The 19157-nt window shown below is 35.8% G+C and overlaps 2 protein-coding genes across 2 annotated transcripts in view; one reads left to right on the top strand and one right to left on the bottom strand.

The window, feature by feature from the left end:
• Positions 1–36: 36 nt before the first annotated feature.
• On the bottom strand, positions 37–4241 carry LOC112049251 (uncharacterized). Its single transcript, XM_052885341.1, has 4 exons — positions 4081–4241; positions 3401–3628; positions 937–1165; positions 37–100 (listed from the first exon to the last, which is right to left on the bottom strand). The coding sequence occupies exons 2-3, from the start codon at positions 3622–3624 to the stop codon at positions 937–939; spliced, it is 453 nt and encodes a 150-aa protein (XP_052741301.1). The 5' UTR covers positions 3625–3628; positions 4081–4241; the 3' UTR covers positions 37–100.
• A 3622-nt stretch (positions 4242–7863) lies between these two features.
• The window catches only part of LOC112049262 (G-protein coupled receptor Mth2-like), a 49027-nt gene continuing 37733 nt past the window's right edge, over positions 7864–19157 (top strand). The window contains exon 1 of the mRNA XM_052885337.1: positions 7864–8569. Coding sequence (XP_052741297.1) covers positions 8141–8569 — 429 coding nt within the window. The 5' untranslated portion in view covers positions 7864–8140. The remainder of the gene's footprint in view (positions 8570–19157) is intronic.

Here is a 19157-nt window from a genome sequence, read left to right as displayed (position 1 = left end):
TTGGGTATTAATTTCAATAAAATAAAAATGCATAGCTATATTTCAATGAAGCTTTATTTTCAATTTATCGAAAACAAGTTCATGATGTTTTCTGGCTGACCTGAAACATAAAAAATCTATACTTCAGTATGTTCTATTAATGTTATAAAATAAATTTAAATTAGTTGGTACCTGTTCTTTTTATTGTTTGCTTAGATATAATATTAACGTGAATAACAAGAATAAATCCTAGAACTATACATTTTATCGTAAAAACTAAAGCCGGATTTATATTTGTACAGAATCGGTATCATACATTTTGTATGGCAACGTTTACTCATACAAAATGTATGAAACCGATTCTGTTCTGATGAGTCACATCACGACACGTCAGACATAAATCCGGCTTTAGTAATGGCTTACGATAAATGTAATGGGCCATTACATTGTATCGTTATTTCAGCAATGTAAAGACCCGGAAAGTAGTTAAACCAATATGACCGTCATCTTATATACCTAATACCTTTATCAACACAACTATTATTTTATGGCTACGAGTAAACAATTTATTTTAAATTTCAATTTGATATACTTATAACTCACAATCAAGTATCCATCAACTTTTCATGGATAAACGACTGAACTGATTTGGATGAAAGCTAAAGAGATAAATTAGACCTTGAAGCAGAAAATATGCTACTTTTTATCACGGAAATAGTATGGTTTCAGGGATTTGTAAAAAAAACGAATTTTCAGATGAACCGGGCTTCGTTAGAATCAGGCTAGTTTAAAAAAAAAAAGAATTTTCGCTATATATATATATATATAGTTAGTATAATATGACCATTCCCCTCCAACTAGTCGGGAATCATCACCCCTCGGTGATGAGTCCAACAACTCTTACCATTGAGCTATTGAGGCTATAGTTGTTTATATAAAAAAAAATCTCACAATTACCTAGGGTGTTGGAGCAACCATCGCAGCAGCTGTCAGCTTCGAAATGACACTGCCAGCTACCAGATTGCCATAATAGGCTTGTGCTGAAGCAGCAACAGTGCCCGCCCCTATACCGGCACTGCCGAAGCCCAGCATCGGAGCTACGAGTCCTGTAGCCAGACCACCGGTGCAGTAGATGGCGGCCCCACCGACCACGCCCACTGTTAGAGCAGCTAAGAATCCCATGATTCTGTAAATTATAATTTAGAACTTGTATTAGAGAGCTTTATATCCTCTATAGACCTCTGCTAATGCTAATTGGTATGGTTGTCAATCTTGGGTATTCACAAACAGTATAAAACAAAAAATTGCTAATACACAAAAAGCAATGGAGAGAAGCATTAGTAGAATGTTTTCACACAAATTATACGTTTATTTAATACAGATTAGTAGATAATTATTTTTTTTAAATTTGCCGGGTGATTTCAGTCTCTACTTTCATTAGCTAAACTAGGTACATAAATTGTGATTATTAATAGAAAAAAATACCTATAACTATACTACTACATAAGTACTCTATTTTTTATTTCTACTTACATTGTAGGCACAGAAAAACTAAACTGAACTCTAATGCAATTAGTAGGTATCAAGAGAGTATACCTATATTCTTTGGTAGGTATACAGAAGGTAAACGAGTGAGAGCGTAATGCGTATGTTCCTTGAGTGAGAGCCACAAGATAATGAAAATTAATTATAAAATAAAATCGCAAAAATCACTCACACAGACTGCGCAAATGCACAATGTACTCAGTACTGCAAGTTCAGAAATTCAGAATGCAACTACGTCAAACATAAAGCGGCGATTCACGTTTTATATTCGTTCTCCACTAGTGATGTTCATATCATGCTCGTAGACTCGTAGTATTGAAATTCGATTATGTAGTTACTTCTAATTCGACGGAAATGTATTTATTAAAAATATAGTTTGTTTGAATGTTACGTTTAACAAAAATTTATCAATTTCTTTCCTACCTTATTAATACCTACTTACATAGAATTAACAAACGTTTTTAATATGGGTTTATTTCGATTTGTAATATGCCAAAATCACGTACACACTGTGTAAGGTAGGTAAGTAAAGATTATATTTTGTTTAAAAAAAATAAGTAAAGGTTTTAAATTAATAATAATTGTGTTTCAGAACACTATCCGATTATTTAAATCGATTATCGTTAAACCTAAATTAGTCGTACGATGAATCAGCTAAGATTAGGTACATCTCTAAAATCAATACACTACGAGTCGGGTATATACCTCTAATAGTGTTGCTGCATTAAAATGTTTGTTTAAAATAATAATCATAATATACCATAATATCGGTATTTTTTTATAGGGTTATCATCGTTAGGATCAGACGATTGTATCCTGCAGAAATTCAGGATAATTTATTTATTATTTTTAGATTAACATTGTTGAAAATTTAAATAAAAAAGATAAATAAATAAATGAGTGAATAAAAAAAATGCTATTTCTTTACAAATAATTGGTTTTATTCTTAAAATTAATTTCTTCCATTCCTTTTCAGTGGTTACCTGTGCAAAAAGAACAGTATTAATAGGTATCCAGCTTCAAGACAGACCAAAATTTAGCTAGCCACTACCTAATTATTTGTTACACACAAATTAACTTGATAGTAATCAGTTATAAAAAATATTCTACAGTTCCCGGACCTTAAATTAAAAAAAAAATCATTACACATATAAACTAATTCATTCAGTTTCGTTGCAATTCGCAGTGCATCCATAGAAATAGAACAACAACACACAGTAAAAGCTGTGCGAGTCACTAAAAACCAGACTGGTTTTACTATTCTTTTTTACAATTTAGGGTGCGTTTGCTTTGCTTTTTGGTTGTTGCTTCACTTGCTTAAGTAGGTACATATTTTGTCAAACAATCATATGGCGCAATTAATAAAGGGTAGTACAAGTACCTAATTTTTAAAAATGAGCTAGTAAAAGTAAGCAGCTGCGGTATTGAATTTTTTTTTAAATTCTTAATTATTATCGATCCCTAAATGTACTCACTTTAAAGTATTATAAGTAAGTACTCCTCTGATTTTATTGTATCTGGTAATTAAGTACATATCTACAAGACCTTTTATTTTTCTAAGTATTTTTATTTGTACCTACCAAATATCCATACCATACTAATATGAGGTTTAAACCTTTGAGTATAGAAACCTTGGTCTTAGGTATATACTGATAAAATAAAACAAAAATGCAAAAGTAAGTGTACTTCTATTCCATTACATGGCTAAACGACGAATAACTGATTTGGATCAAATTTGACATTGTTTGTACAGACGTGAACTTTGGATCAACTTCTAATTTTTATAAAAACAGATTTCATTCACGCTAGTAAATTTTTTTAATAAAATATCCCAAAATAGTTGGTGTAAAAATATTACTTAATAGAATTTACCTACTTGTTGCCAGCAGCCATAGATGCAGCAGTCATCAAGGAAATGATGCTGCCAGCAGCTAAGTTCCCGTAGTAAGCCTGGGCAGATGCAGCCAGTGAACCAGCCATTATTCCAACGCCTTGGAAGCCAAGCCAAGGTCCCACTATACCCAACGCCAGTCCACCGGTGCCATAAATCAATGTAGCCCCAATTGCGTTCACGATCAAGGCGCTCATAAAATTACCCATGATTCTGTAAATAAAATATATTATTTATATATAATAAATATTTATATATATTAATAAATAGGCGACAAAAAATACTTTAAGATTTATTTTTAAGATTTATCTTAGTAAGTAGGTAATATTAGTTGCATACCAAAGTTACCTACTTATATAAACAAATAATATATAAATATAAATATTGTCTAAAATGTCGAGTTGTGTTTAGTGTGTGTGTGTGTGTGTGTGTGTGTGCGCTCAGTGGAATATCTAAATTAGAATCACTTTTGCAGTGATTTTGTAGGCAGTAACATATCTAATAGTAATATTTAATTATTATATATAAAATATATATAATAATTAAATTCGCTGTTAAAAAAACGTCAAATTAAAATTTATATTTAGAAAAATGCTAGGCGTTTAAACATCTAATTTCCTATAGGTACCTACTTATCTAATAACTTAGTTACCTTACTTACTTACCCGGTTTGCTTAACTGGTGGTCACTTGTCTTTTTGTTAATAATGTTTGTGATTATAGTCTAAGCAAGCAGTCAGGCATCAGTGCGTCAACATCTGCAAGCACTCACAATAAAAATATAAAAGGATACTGGTTTCAAATTCAATAGTGTTTAACTAGTGATGGTACAGTGATTGCTAAACTCAACTATTAACTATCGATTAATAATAATATAATTATTATTAATCGATCAATAAGATAAGAAAAGATAAAGTTTATTAGATAAATTATAACACCAGAAGTGCATAAAATAAAAGAAAATCAGTTTATCATATAAGAAATTGTGTATAAGTACCATTAAATCGATAGTAATGCTATAGTGTGACACTGTGTTGCAGTTATTATCGCTTTAGGCATACAGCATACAGAATCTATAATATAAAAATGAATCGCAAAATGCGTTGGTAAGCGCATAACTCAACAACGCCTGGACCAATTTGGTCAATTCTTTTTTTTAAATGTTCGTTGAAGTTCTAGGATGGTTTTTACGGCGAGAAAAATTCGAATAATTGCCGGAAAAACGATAAAAATAGTCCTTTTCTTTTTCCCATACAATTTTTTTCTAAATAAAACGTAGCGTTTGAGCTTTATTGTTATTGAATTAGAAAACGGAGTAGGGGTAGGGTAGTGGTAGGGTAGGGGTAGGGTATGGTAGGGGGTAGGGTAGGGTAGGGGTAGTTGAAAGTTTACATCGAGATTCACGCGGACGAAGTCGCGGGCATCCGCTAGTATGTAAATAAAATTAAAATAAAGATTGGATTTAGCAAAATTAAAAATATATAAATTAATAAGTAAACAACAGCATTTTTCAGCCGTAGCATTAAGGATTTACTAGCGCCTCCCCAAACTATGATGAAATAACATAGTACAGACTGCACAAAAGCAAAGTTTTAATCTGCTTCCAAGGAAGCAGAATCTTTGAGATTTCTAAAAACATACAAAACCTTTCTTACTGAAATACGGACATTTTTTTTATTTTTTAGTTAAGAATAAAATATAAGAATAAAAAATAAATAATTAGCTAAATAGTTATTATATATTTAATCATACGTTATGTATTACCGAATAAATAATAGTATTTTAGATATTTTTCCTAAAATATACCCCCATCCCACACCTACCTTACCCTACTCCCACCCTACACCTACCCTACACCTACCCTACCCTACCCTACTCCCACCCTACACCTACCCTACCCTACCCCTACCTTCCAACCCTAAGCCTATCCTACACCTACATGCAACAAGCATTCCCTGAACTCTACCTAACTGCTGTAGTTACTGTAGCGTTCCTTTATACACAAAAGCTTTGCTGATCTGATTGGTATTAGCCTTCCTCTTTTACCCCTAATTCTAACATAAACATGATTAAATTAATAACATATTAAGTTACATGATATTAAACAGTACAACAGAAAGAACAAAATATCATAAATTCAAATTAACTTTATTCGATTACATACTTTCAAAAAGATATGTCGATTATTAATATGTAATTAGGTACAACTCTATAATATACCTATCGGTAATCGATATGTCGGTTGGTTATTTACCAGCCAGAGACAATAGCTGTAGTGTTGCTCGCCAACAAGTCCAGTTCGTACTCGTCATAGAGGAATTGTTCTAAGGTTCTCGTTAATCATAAGCATTATTTTATTCCTCTATGGCACTCATTCATCACATACGCATACGCTCATAATTACACTAATATATTTTATTAGTAAAGTGTTATACAAAAGCTTGCAACGTGTTTACATTAATTTACAAAACTGTTTATAAATCTTTGTGAGTAATTGTTGAGATTTGGCAATCGCTTATCTTCAATAACTTTCATTCAAGTATGCTTTTTACTCTGTTCTGTTGATGATTTTTAAAAGAAAGAAGGTTAAGGTTATTTTATCTGTGAGCTTCGTAGAAAAAAGAAAATTATTACATAAAAATTAAAACAAAGAAAATTAGCTCCATCTATTGGTAGGTATATAAACTAAAGAGCCATCTATAAATTCTAGCTGTCATTGAGAGGAGCGCCATCTTACAACCATGTTCATAGATGACGCTGCCTGGTGTTCGAGATGTTATTTTTAACCGAATTCCAAAAAGGAGGTCCTACGCTCCGTTGTATAAATGTTTCTTAATTTTATTTTTTACAGTCAGGTCATAGAGTACATTGAATATGGGTAGAGAGTCATCAGCTGCCATCTCCGTATAATGCCATCTTTCGTGCACAGTTACAATTAATTAAACTGACCCATAACTAAAAAAAGTAGCTAAACTAGTGGCTAAATTCGGATCACTTTTTGCGGTAATTTTGTAGCCACGTAGGTAACATATCTATTATAATCGTTGTATAAAATATCGTTGGATACATACTTACATTTGTTTTTTCTATTAGGTTTCCAAAATAGGAAAGCATCGTTTTAAATAATCTTGATCAAAACCTATAATGGTGCCAATTAATAATTTATTTGTCGACTTACACCAAACACCAAATTTAAAATTAAAAAATCAACACGAAAACGTAGCCGGGGTCAAGAGTTCAAGACGTACTTTTCTTCTCGGAGTTTGAAGATATAGATATATTCGAGATAGCGAGTAATTGCAGTCCGCGCGGGGCACTTTGATTGACATCCTCTACTACCCTTAGGCCGCTTTTCTTTACCATTTAGGCGTCCTTTAGGATTTAACGCCTCCTGGAGCGACTGCTCCGTTCGTAATATGCAAAAACAATAAAATACTGATGACAAATATTAAAAAAATATTGACTTTCTTTACCTGTCCCGTTGGTCCAGTGGTTAATGTATGTGACTTGTGATCACGTGGTTCTGGGTTCGTATCCTGGGCGAATGACAATCGTCATGCCACTTGGCTACAGGGGCCGGCTTAGTAGAGTAGAGAAGAAGCTGTATTAGATCGACAATGTACCGCCCCTAATGATGAAGCTTCCTTTTACAAACTGGCGGACGCCCAGCGGTTTCACCTGCGTAGTTCCTGTTCCCGTGGAAATAAGGATATAAAAGATAGCCTATGCCACTCGCAAATAACGTAGCTTTCTATTGGTAAAAGAATTTTCAAAATCTGTTCAGTAGATTATCCCCTACAACACCACAAATTAACCTCTTTATAATAATACTTATAGTAAAAGTATAGACATCATCATCATCATTAGCAACTTATTTTCGGCTCACTGTAGAGCACGAGTCTCCTCCCACAATGAGTGGGGTTAGGGCAATAGTCCACCACGCTGGCCTAATGCAGATTGGCAGACTTCACTCACACATATAGAGAATTAAGAAAATTCTCAGGTATGCAGGTTTCCTCACGATGTTTCACCTTCACCGTTTGAAACATGTGATACTTAATTTCTTTAAATGCACATATATGAAAAGTTGGACGTGCATGCCCCGGATCGGATTCGAACCTACGCCCTCCTAATCAAAAGCAGAGCTCATATCCACTGGGCTATCACAGCCAAAAATATATTATAGAAAAGTAAATACGTAGCAACTAGCACTATTCAGGAACACAAAATTGCTTTGCAGCGTGTGGTGTAATTAGTCACCAATGAAAACTCCCTGACAATTCTTACGAGGAATTTTTTAACCACTGTTATTCAGATTAAATATTGCAGTGGGAAAATGAAACAAACTACAAAGTTTACATTCATATTTAGCAGTTTGTAGCTATCCAAGAATATAGGTTGGTAGATAGAGTCGGTCCAGTCAAGAGCAAGTCAGTCGGGATATGAGCTTCATGCGTGCTAGACGTACGACCACGATTGCAAACATTTGTGCGACAAATCTTATCTCTTATCACATTAAAAATGATACATCGAATTACCTCACGAGTACGACGATAAACATACGTACTCTGATAAAGATTACAAGGAGTCATTGTGTGAAAATTACTATTAGTCAGAGACTTGAGACGATATATTTTGATTTTGTTTTTACATTTTTTTTTTAATAAACATGTTTAATTAAACAAATTTAATTGAAATAAAAAGTTAAGTGTTATTATAAAGAGACATGATTGTGCTATTTTTAATAATCGTGGGCACTGTTTTCGTGAAGTCAACTCCTTGCAGTAGAGACGAAAGTTTGAACATAACAAACGGTATCGCTTTTGAAAATGGTTCGGTGTTTTACGATGGTTTGGAATACGTTGACGGGAGTTGGTATGTTCTGGACGTTGATGGATCGGACGTCCGATTCGGCTGTCCGTGCATCGGACGCTTATGCTTGTGGAAGTGTTGTGGGATCGGACAAATGTTCCTGAATAGGACATGCTCGGACGTAGATGTCAGTGAGGCGAATCCCTTCAATCCGCCAGTGTTCAGAGGCCGGGAGCCTTCGACGGTGATCGCTTACCAGCACTTCGTTTACATGCCGAGACAGTCGTGCGATATGTACCTGGTGGATTCAAATTCGAGGGGCGAAGAAATATACTTACAAGAAGTGAGTCGTATAACGAATTATATCTCTTTGATTATACAGGGTGTCCCGTAAATATTACGACATACTTTACAGGATGATAGCTGACATCAAGGCCTACTAAATTAACGCAATAGGTATATGTTAGCCGAAATTTTACGGTTTTCAAGTTATTTTGATTTTTGTACTAAATTCAAAAATCTCTACCTACTAAAGGTAGGGATCTTTGAATTTTAGTTTAATCATGCTGTAAATTTTGCTTAAGCGTTGATTTTATACTCGGTAATTATTTTTGAATAGTCGTTTCAAGTAATGAAAGTTTAATTTTTTCTACTGCAAAGTAAGTTCTTTCCAAAAAATGGGACTAATTAATTATTTTTCTTATGTTTGTCGTTTTTTTGTGTATGTAGATCCTATTGAAAAAAAATCGTACTAGGCAAAGTTGAACATCTAGCTTAAAAACATTTTCATTTAATGGGAATTCTATAGATGACATTAAAACATTATTTTCAAACACATAGTTACAATTGCTATTTTGGTTACAAAAGGGGTTGATTATGTATAAAACCTTGCTTATTAAAATTTGTATGTCACTTTAGCATGCGTATGTAAGTAAGATTTGACGATAAAGCCATGAAATAAAATTTTGTAATTTTTTTTTTTAGAGCCTTCAAAGTGCGGAAATTTCTTTTTACTCGTCTTACCCACAGTGTAGGATAAAATACAGCCTGTAGCCCTCGGGGATATCTAGTGTAGCTTCCCAACTGTGAAAGAATTTTTCAAATCGGTTCAGTAGCTCCAGAGCCTATTCAAAAAAGAAAAAACAATCAAATCTTTCCTCTTTATAATATTAGTATAGAATATGGAGTATGGAATAAAGTACCATTTTTAGAAGCTTGTAAATATCCAAGCAAACACTGTTCTGACCAATGATATTAAATACCGTTAGATGTGATATTAGCGCATGAAAAATGAGGCGCTCAAAAGAGGAAATTTATAGTCAACTCAATTTTAGTTGTGGTCAACAACGAACGTTATTTAAACATATAATACCTAAATATCGTCTACAATGTCGAGTTATGTGTTCTGGAAGTGTAAAAACTATATATACATAAATATATAATGGTGTGGGTTAGAATCCGTTCCGGAGCATGCACCTCCAAATTTTCAGTTGTGTGCATTTTAAGAAATTAAATATCACGTGTCTCCAAACGGTGAACGAAAAACATCGTGAGGAAACCTGCACACCAGAGAATTTTCTTAATTCTCTGGTGTGTGTAGTCTGCCAATCTGCATTGGGCCAGCGTGGCGGACTATTGGCAGGCCAATATTCTGAGAGGAGACTCGAGCTCAGCAGCGAGCCGAATATGGGTTGATAATGATGATGATGATAATGGAATTAATGACAAAATTGTGCAGATGTGCGCTCAGTATTGTAGCCTATTATTCGGATTACTTTTTGCGGAGATTTTGTAGGGACGTAACCGATCTACTTATAGTATAAAATTGTCATTGGTTCTGGCAACCTTGTCGCTAATGTATTTCATTAATGAATTTTGAGGGTAGATTTGACGCGCCCTAACAATCTAAAGGTCGCGAGCCTTCACAACCATTACGGGGTAAACAAACACCGTTGTTGGTTGTTCGTGTTACGTTTCATTTGCATTGGCTCATTAGACAAATGTCCGTCAACAAACGATAAACAGAGAAACCAATGGACAGAGCATGTGATGGTCGGACCTTCCACATATTATGAAGGCTAAAAGTCTGTCAGCAGATGCTACTACCAGTGGCGTAGCTTGCGAAGGCTAAAAGTCTGTCAGCCGATGCTCCTACCAGTAGCACAGCTTGCGAACGCTAAAAGTTTGTCAGCCAATGCTCCTACCAGTGGCGTAGCTTGCCTTGGGGCCCTGTATCAAAGTTAGTTGGGAGACCCCAATAGACGAGCGGTAAATCCCGAAAAATCTCGTTTTTAGCAACAAATGACTTCAAATTGACGCAATATCACCCCTGTCTTAACCCTATTGTCTATTACTACCAACATGTCGTTGGCGCTTGGAGACATGATTTTTTAAAAAAGGCAACACAAAGAACTACGTTTTGCTTGGACTTGTGAGGGTCTGAACCCTTAAAACCTCGAAGATGATGTTTTAAGGACGACGGAAAGTGCTCATTTGTTTTGTATGCATTGTTGAGACTGACTGGGTTCGTGCGTCTTCCTCTAGCACTGCAATTACCTTCCAACCCACCAACATTTTTGCAAAGGAGTGCGTCAGGGCTGCATTCTCCCGCCTATTTTATTTAACGCATACGGCGAGTACATTATGAGACAAACCTGCGACCAATGGGAAGGAGGCGTATGCATTGGTGGAGTAAAATTAAATAACCTTCGATATGCAGATGACACCAACAGCCAAACACCATAATTGGTTACCTTACTTATAGTATGATAGGAGCATGAGCGGTCAAATTTTCGGCTTTTATAAAATGAGGAAAGTCTAGCCCCCACGTTCTCGTTCTACAATGTTCTGTCGCTCAGTGTAACGGGGAAATTGCGAAACCTATGTCAACTGATCCACTTTGAACAATATATGTCTTTGTAAGTTTGTACGTTGTATGACGCCTAAGGAAGTGACTGTTCACACGTAAACCGTACGAATTAATTTATTATATTCATACGAACAGTAAATAAATATTAAACGTTATATCCGGATAAATAATAATTATAATTATTTATGTATACGGTATTACTATGAATTTATACGGTTTTCGTACGACTATAGCTTCATTGAACTACATTTTATGAAGGCTGAATACTTATAAGTACGGTAGTCAATAATGACGACCTCTGGCGCAGTTAGATGATCCTGGGTTCGATTCCCAGCGAGCAGTTTAGTATTTTATCTATACTAATATTATATAGAAAAAAGTTTGTGGTATTGTAAGCGTAAACTCTGGATCTACTGGACCGATTTTGAAAATTCTTTTACCACTAGAAAGCCACGTTATTTGTGAGTGTCATAGACGATATTTTGTCCCCATATTCTCGCAGGAACAGGAACTACGCGGGTGAAGCTCAGGTCTGGTCTGGTGGTAGGCGTTAGGCCGTTGACCTTACCAGCAAAGACGTATCGCCAAGCGAATTAGCGTTTCGGTACGATGTAGACACCATCGGTTGTCGTTATCAACCCATATACGGCTCACTGCTGAGCTCGAGGCTCCTCTCAGAATGAGAGGGGTTAGGCTGGTCCACCACGCTGGCCCAATGCGGATTGGCAGACTTCACACAGGCAGATAATTAAGAAATTCTCTGGTGTGCAGGTTTCCTCACGATTTTTTCCTTCACCGTTTGAGACACGTGATATTTAATTTCTTAAAATGCACACAACTGATAAGTTGGAGGTGCATGCCCCGCACCGGATTCGAACCCACACCCTCCGGAATCGGTGGCAGAGGTCATATCCATTGGGCTATCACGGCTCTAGATCGGATCGGATGTACGGGTAGAATAAAATTGTGCCTCTACGAAGTAATCCCGCTTACTTCTTAGACTGCTTCATTACTCAATATGGTGTGATACTGCTAATACACAATGTTAAGTAATTATGCAGTCAAGGGTTAACTTGTCAAAGAATAAAAAAAGAAAATAGAAAGTGCTTAAACTGTTGTGACTTTGGAAGATCCAGGTTCAAGGACCCAGACCCTTAACCGTCCAAGTATAACCACCATCTTTTTAGTTTTTGGAAGTAAGTTATTATAGAAGTATCACCACTAACAACCCATATTCTTATCACTGTTGAGCACGGGTCTCTTATGCCTTAGTCCACCACGCTGGCCCAATGCGGAATGGCCGACTTTACACATGTAGTATAATTAAGAAAATTCTTTGATTTGCAGATTTCCTCATGATGTTTTTCCTTTACTGTTTAAGACATATTTAACTTCTTAATATTCACATGCTTAACTGAAAAGTATATAGAAGTATACCTGTACGTATAATTAAGAAAATTCTTTGGTATGTAGATTTGCACACGATGTTTTTCTTTTATGGTTTGAGATATCCTACTAATATTATAAACGCGAAAGTTTGTGTAGATGTTTGGATGTTTGTTACCCTTTAACGCCGCTACTACTGAACCGAATTAGCTGTAGCTGTTATTTGGTATTAACATATATTATAGCCTGGATTAACACAGGCTACTTTTTATCCCGGAAAAATCCATTCCATCCATCCATTCATCCATTGTTCCCGAGGGATTTGTGAAAAACTAAATTCCACGCGGACGAAGTCGCGGGCGTCCGCTTGTATTTAATATCTTAATATGCACATATCTAACTGAAAAGTATTTAAATTGAATCTATCATACAAACACTACAAATCTCAAATAGGCCAGCAAGATGCGGGTTGAAGTAGGAATCAGCGTGGGAAGAAGGTGGGCAGACTAATTGGTACTCGGAATTCTGACTCGGAATTACTAAATTGATTGTTAGAGATCATAAACCTGGAGGCCTAACATACGTATGACGTGCGATGACGTCTCTCTCATCATCTCATCTCGTGAAGGAAGTACCTTACCTTACCTTATAGACGTCCACTGCTGGACATAGGCCTCTTGCGTGTAATAACGAAGTATTACATATTTTTAATGCCCAACAGGATAATATTAGTCCGGTCAAATTAAACCAAAAAATAAGAGTAAAGTTACATTACAAAATTCCCACCAAGCAAGGTAAGGAAAAAAATTTATTTAAGGTCAAAGGTCAAAAAAATTAGTTTTTTCTGAGGTATTTTTATGATAAAACTTACCGTTTTGCTGAAAATCGTGAAAAACTCATTTTTTTGACCTTTGACCTTAAATTTTTTTTTTCCTTACAGGGGAAAAATGGGGAACTTTTAGATTTTATTTTTAATGATATTTTAAACAATCTTACCGATATTCAGCTTGGTGGGAATTTATGTAACTTCGAATGTTTAAATTGACCGGATTATACAATATCGCTCTCTTTCGTTGCGATGCATTGTGTTATCGCCGCGTTGGCCGTTTTTAAATTTACATGTTTTTAAAAAATAGTGTAGGAAATAGTAGTCTGTGACGGATATGACGTCGCTCGATCTCGTGTTGGCTTCAGTGTGCTCGTGGCGTTCGAGCCGTCCACATCTCTTGTTGTGTAATTCTTTATGGGTTACTTGGGATAGGCGGGGAGAGTGGAATAGGGGAGTGTTTGATATCAGTCAAAGGATCCTTTAACCCTACACACATCGTTCACAAGTGCGTGACTCCATTCAAAGTCATTCTCTGGTAATCTCAGTATCATCATCATCATCATATCAGCCGATGGACGACCACTGCAGGACATAGGCTTTTGTAGGGACTAAAAACATCTCGATCCTGAGTCGCCTGCATCGAACGAATCCCTGCGACTCGCTTGATGTCGTCAGTCCACCTGGTGGGGGGGTCGACCAACACTGTCGTTTCTAGTCGCCATTCCAGCACCTTGGGTCCCCAACGTCCATCGGCTCTTCAAACTATGTGCCCCGCCCATTGCCACTAAAGCTTCGCGACTCGTTGAGCTATGTCGGTGATCTTCACGAAATATCGAAAACCGTTTTACGTACAAAGTTGAAATTTTATTGTTCGTTTGTTTGCATTTTGTCGGTATCCGTGGCACAGTGGTACGCGCGGTGGATTTACAGGACGGACGTCCTGGGTTCGATCCCCGGCTGGGCCGATTCCTCTTAACAATTTAGCCCGCTTCCTTCTTAGTTTGCATCATCTCTTACCATCAGGTGAGGTTGTAGTCAAGGGCTAACTAGTAAAGAATAAAAAAAAACAATTTTGAATTATAAAAATTAAAAGCCAATATCTAAAGTTGAAAAACTAAAAGTTCCATATTTATGAATGCAAGTTTATATTACCCCTAGCTAGATACAATTTTTAAAATCCTGTTACGAATAGTAAAATTATATTATGATCCTGTTTAATAGAAATAAATAGCTTTCATAAAACTTTCAAGTTTTCAGTGTCCTAGGGTTGTCTATACCTACCTTACGAAATTTGTATCACGCTGAATATAAATATTATTAGAAACAGAGCAAAACTAATAGTGAAAAAAGAAAAGATATTTTTATAATAAGCTATATCTATGCTTATAATAAATCTGTAGAGGTCAATTCTGTACTTGACATATATCTCCAAAATAACTATCAGCGGGTGATTATTGACCGATACTAATGCCAAAAATGCAATCAGTAAAGTTTTTGTCCGTCTCTCAGTATGTTCGTTATAGAAACAAAAACTGGTCGAAGGATTTTAACGAAACTTGGTACAATTATTCTACATACTCCTGGGCAGGTTATAGTATACTTTTTATCACGCTACGATCAATAGGAGCAGAGCAGTGAAGGTAAATGTTGGGAAAACGGGAGAAGTTACTCAATTTTGACAGCGTTACTTGTAAGGGCTGGATTAAAGAGGTCTAAGGATGGACGTAGTCGCGGGCGTCCGCTAGTATATATAATTTTGTATGCCTATAGATATATTGATATATTACGTGTCAAAAAAAATAACCGCAAAAAGTTATCCGAATTTAGCTACTCCACTATGTACAATTTTGGGTTTAATTCCATTATGTACAGTTAAAATTCCAATATGTAAAGTTTAAACCTACAGTTTTTAAAGATCCTAAACACACAACTCGTCATAGTATACAATATCTAGGTATTTTGTTCAAATAAACTTTCGTTCTTTACTATAATTAAATGAAATTAAGACAATTAGCCGCTAGTTTTGACGCGCTAGTGCCATAACTCTATTATAAAATCTTTCTTTATTTTGTAGCTACACCTAATTATGGATTCAATAGTCGTTTTGTACAGGTCTCTACTAGTCAATCTTGGACGTATTAGAACTGGAGATGATGTAAATAAACACAAAGCTTCCTGATTATTGACAACCCTAGCCCCCGCAGTAGGATGCACATAACCAGAAAAAAACTCTACATTAATAAAGTGTCTCACGGAATCTGGGGAATTATACTCTTAGATCTAGATAAAAAGGAGATTGTATGTCTTTAAATGAATTCCAAATTTTAGTTAGTACCTACGTCTAATCAGTAATCAACTACTGCACTTTAGGGCTCATTCGCACTAGCGTAAAAAAGCGATGAGTGAAAACCCATCGTTGGCGGGCGTAGTGTGTAGTATGAAGTTGCATATGGTCTATTTCTAAGCTTCCATTCGCACGAGAGGTTTTTAATGGACGTTAAAAAGCGTTCAAAAACAATAAATGCACTCCCAAGTACCTATATGTTCACACGACAGCGTTTTTAAAACACGTTTTTAACGTCCGTTAAAAAACTCTCGTGCGATTGAGGGCTTAGTTAGACAAAATAAGTCGTTGGGGTTCCAAGGTGTTGGAATGGGGACCCCGCACTAAAAAGCGCAGTGTCGGTCGACCCCTCACCAGGTGGACTGACGACATCAAGCGACTCGCAGGAGGATGTCTCTACAAAAGGCCTATGTCTTGCAGTGGACGTTCACCGGCTGATATAAGCCTCAATAGCTCAACGGTAAGAGCGGTTGGACTCATCATCATCATCATCATCATCGTCGGAGTGGTAATTCAATCCTCACCACGTTAGTCTATTGTGATACCCACTCCACGCACACTCTTTCCCGACTAATTTGAGGGGAATGGGAATATTGGTCATTATAAAAAATATTTCAAATATTCTTTTTTTTTTAATAATAAAATAAATAAAGATATGGTGATGACTATGATGAACCACAATATTGGTCCAAGGGTTCCAAGAAAAATATATCGACGTGAGCAAATCGTCGTCGCGAGTGGACGCGTCATGTCCGCTTAGCTTTAAATTAATATGTCATCAGTTCAATATTCATCATTTGTTTTTATAATTTTTCCAATTGCTATCCTTGACCTGTTTAATTCTTATTTTAAATCAGCTTCATGTTTAGATTTGGCTGTGTGAATTTACACACTGTCACAAAGAAGATGAAATACTATTATTGTTAAAGTAAAAGTATCTAAGTTTTACCACAGGATACATATTTACAAGTACTATCTAATCTACTTATTGCAGAGGTTTGGCGAAAACATAAATCATATAAGTACCTATTATTTATGTTTATTGTTTATATTTATTTTATCTTCTTCTATAGATATAACCTAAATAAAATTTAAGTTTCAATACTTTAAATAACTGTTTTATTGTGTAAACTTTTTTTTTCACAATCTCACCTGATGGTAAGTGATGATGCAATCTAAGATGGAAGCAAGCTAACTTCTTAAGAGGAGGATGAAAATCAACATCCTTTTTTTCCCTTTTTCTACACGACATCGTACCGGAACGCTAAATCGAAGGTTAAATGCTTAAAGTTTAGCCTCAATAGCTCAATGCTAAAAGGGCTAGACTTATCACCGACGGGCCATGGTTTGAATTTTTATTTTCAAGATCTTTTAACGTTTTTTTGCCAGTTTCGTATGTAATTGATGTTTTGCGTGACTGATCTACGAACTAGACCTCTACGTCGTAGAGTCTACAGAGAAGCCTCCGAAAGCGTGCGAGATCATTGATTAATTTCTCTGAGTTTTTCTGTCTTGTAACTATTTCTTATATTTTTATCCGACTACGGCGAAGCCAAAAGGAAGGGTAATGATTTTGGCAGTCTATGTATGTATGTATGTTTGTTCCACCGTAGTGCCTAAACTACTGATTTCAATAAATGAGGTGTCAAAAGCGTCGTAATAATTCAAATTGAGACATAGGCTATATCATTTTATAAAAAAATATATGACGGAATTTAAACCTCATATTCTAACCTCGAAAAAAATTAAACCGAGATAATGACTATGTGTTTGGTACCAAACGAAAGGTCTTGGTGAGCACATTACAAATATGTAGTTAGTTATCAACCCATATACGGCTCACTGCTGAGCTCGAGTCTCCTCTCAGGATGAGAGGGGTTAGGCCAATAGTCCACCACGCTGGCCCAATGCGGATTGGCAGACTTCACACACGCAGAGAATTAAGAAATTCTCTGGCGTGCAGGTTTCCTCACGATGTTTTCCTTCACCGTTTGAAACACGTGATATTTAATTTCTTAAAATGCACACAACTGCAAAAGTTGGAGGTAAATGTCCCGGACCGGATTCGAACCCACACCCTCCGGAATTGGAGGCAGAGGTCATATCCACTGGGCTATCACGTCTCTCTATCCACTGGGCTATCACACAAATATGTATGTATATCATATTGTTTAAATCAAAATGTATCTTTAAAATGCGATCGTAAAGTTCGCGCGGTCCAGTCGTTTCATATGAGAATGCGACGTAGGTACTCGTAGGTACTAGTAGATATTGCAAGGCTAGGCTCAATCGGATAACGAAAAAATAATTAAATAAAAATAAAGTTTAAAAACTGTGACCCGACTAAGTAAAAAGGGGTCTAAAAAAATTTTAATAAAAAAATTCAACCGACTTTCAACTCAAAAATTAACTTAAACTAAAAAGCAAAAAATAACATCTTGCCTATGTGCTACCTTCTGATCAGTTTGGAGGTGCCAAGCCAGTGATGTTTTAATCAAACCCGTTTAAACTACACAATTTATGTGCTTCTTTCAGAAACAGCTTTAATTAAAACACGACACTGGATTGGCACCGTCTTCAAACTGATCAGAAGGTAGCACATAGGCAAGATGTTATTTTTTGCTTTTTAGTTTAAGTTAATTTTTGAGTTGGAAGTCGGTTGAATTTTTTTATTAAAATTTTTATTTTTTTATTTTTAGTGTTAGCATACCTACTGCGTGTGAACAAAACGCAAACAATTAGCTAAAACGTTATTTACCTAAGTCCTACAATCCCAATTTTGAAAATACTCCTTAACTCGTATACAAAATTTTTTCTCCCCCTTTATCCTCACTTAATATAAATATAACCAATTGTCTTGACTGTCCCTCGTCTTCATCATCAAGCCCTTAATACAGTCACAATCCATTCAGGTGGAAAGTTCTCATCAATACAAATTTATCAAGTCCAAACACAAGGTAGCTACAGTGAACCGTCGAGGAGTTCTCTTCACTGTCCCTCGTCTTCATCACCAGACCCTTAATAAAGTCACAACCCATATAGGTGGAAAGTACTCAGCAATACAAATTAATCAAGCCCAAACAAAAGGTGACTGCTGTAAATCGTTGACGAGTTCCATCGTCTGTATTTCGGCTCCATCATCAGACCAACTCCAAACCTTCATAAACATGTAGTGGTTTAAAATACCTTATGGAAACACTAACAAACGCACTAGCCGTCTCTACAACTTTCGAAAGTTCCCCTCAATTTCTCCAGGATGCCATCATCAGATCCTGACATAAAAAAAATGGGACCACCCTGGAAGTAACCCCTTCAAAACAAAAAAAGAATTTTCAAAATCGGTCCATAATTGACGGAATTATCGCTGGACATACATAAAAAAAAAAAAAAAAAACATACATATAGCCGAACGTAGAACCTCCTCCTTTTTGGAAGTCGGTTAAAAAGAACGAAACAAGAAAATATTTCAGATTGAAATAGAGAAATGCACAGGAACAAAATGG

The sequence above is a fragment of the Bicyclus anynana genome, chromosome 14 (genome assembly GCF_947172395.1).
Source record: "Bicyclus anynana chromosome 14, ilBicAnyn1.1, whole genome shotgun sequence".
Lineage (NCBI taxonomy): Eukaryota > Metazoa > Arthropoda > Insecta > Lepidoptera > Nymphalidae > Bicyclus > Bicyclus anynana.
Note: the sequence above shows the minus strand (reverse complement) of the source record. Positions and strands in the feature narration are given on the sequence as shown.

Bases quoted from the DNA above. Each gene is read 5' to 3' on its own strand.
- LOC112049251 (XM_052885341.1), bottom strand. From the start codon at position 3,624: ATGGGTAATTTTATGAGCGCCTTGATCGTGAACGCAATTGGGGCTACA. The intron at 1,166-3,400 runs GTAGGTAAATTC...TATAATTTACAG, and splicing joins TCTATGGCTGCTGGCAACAA to AATCATGGGATTCTTAGCTG.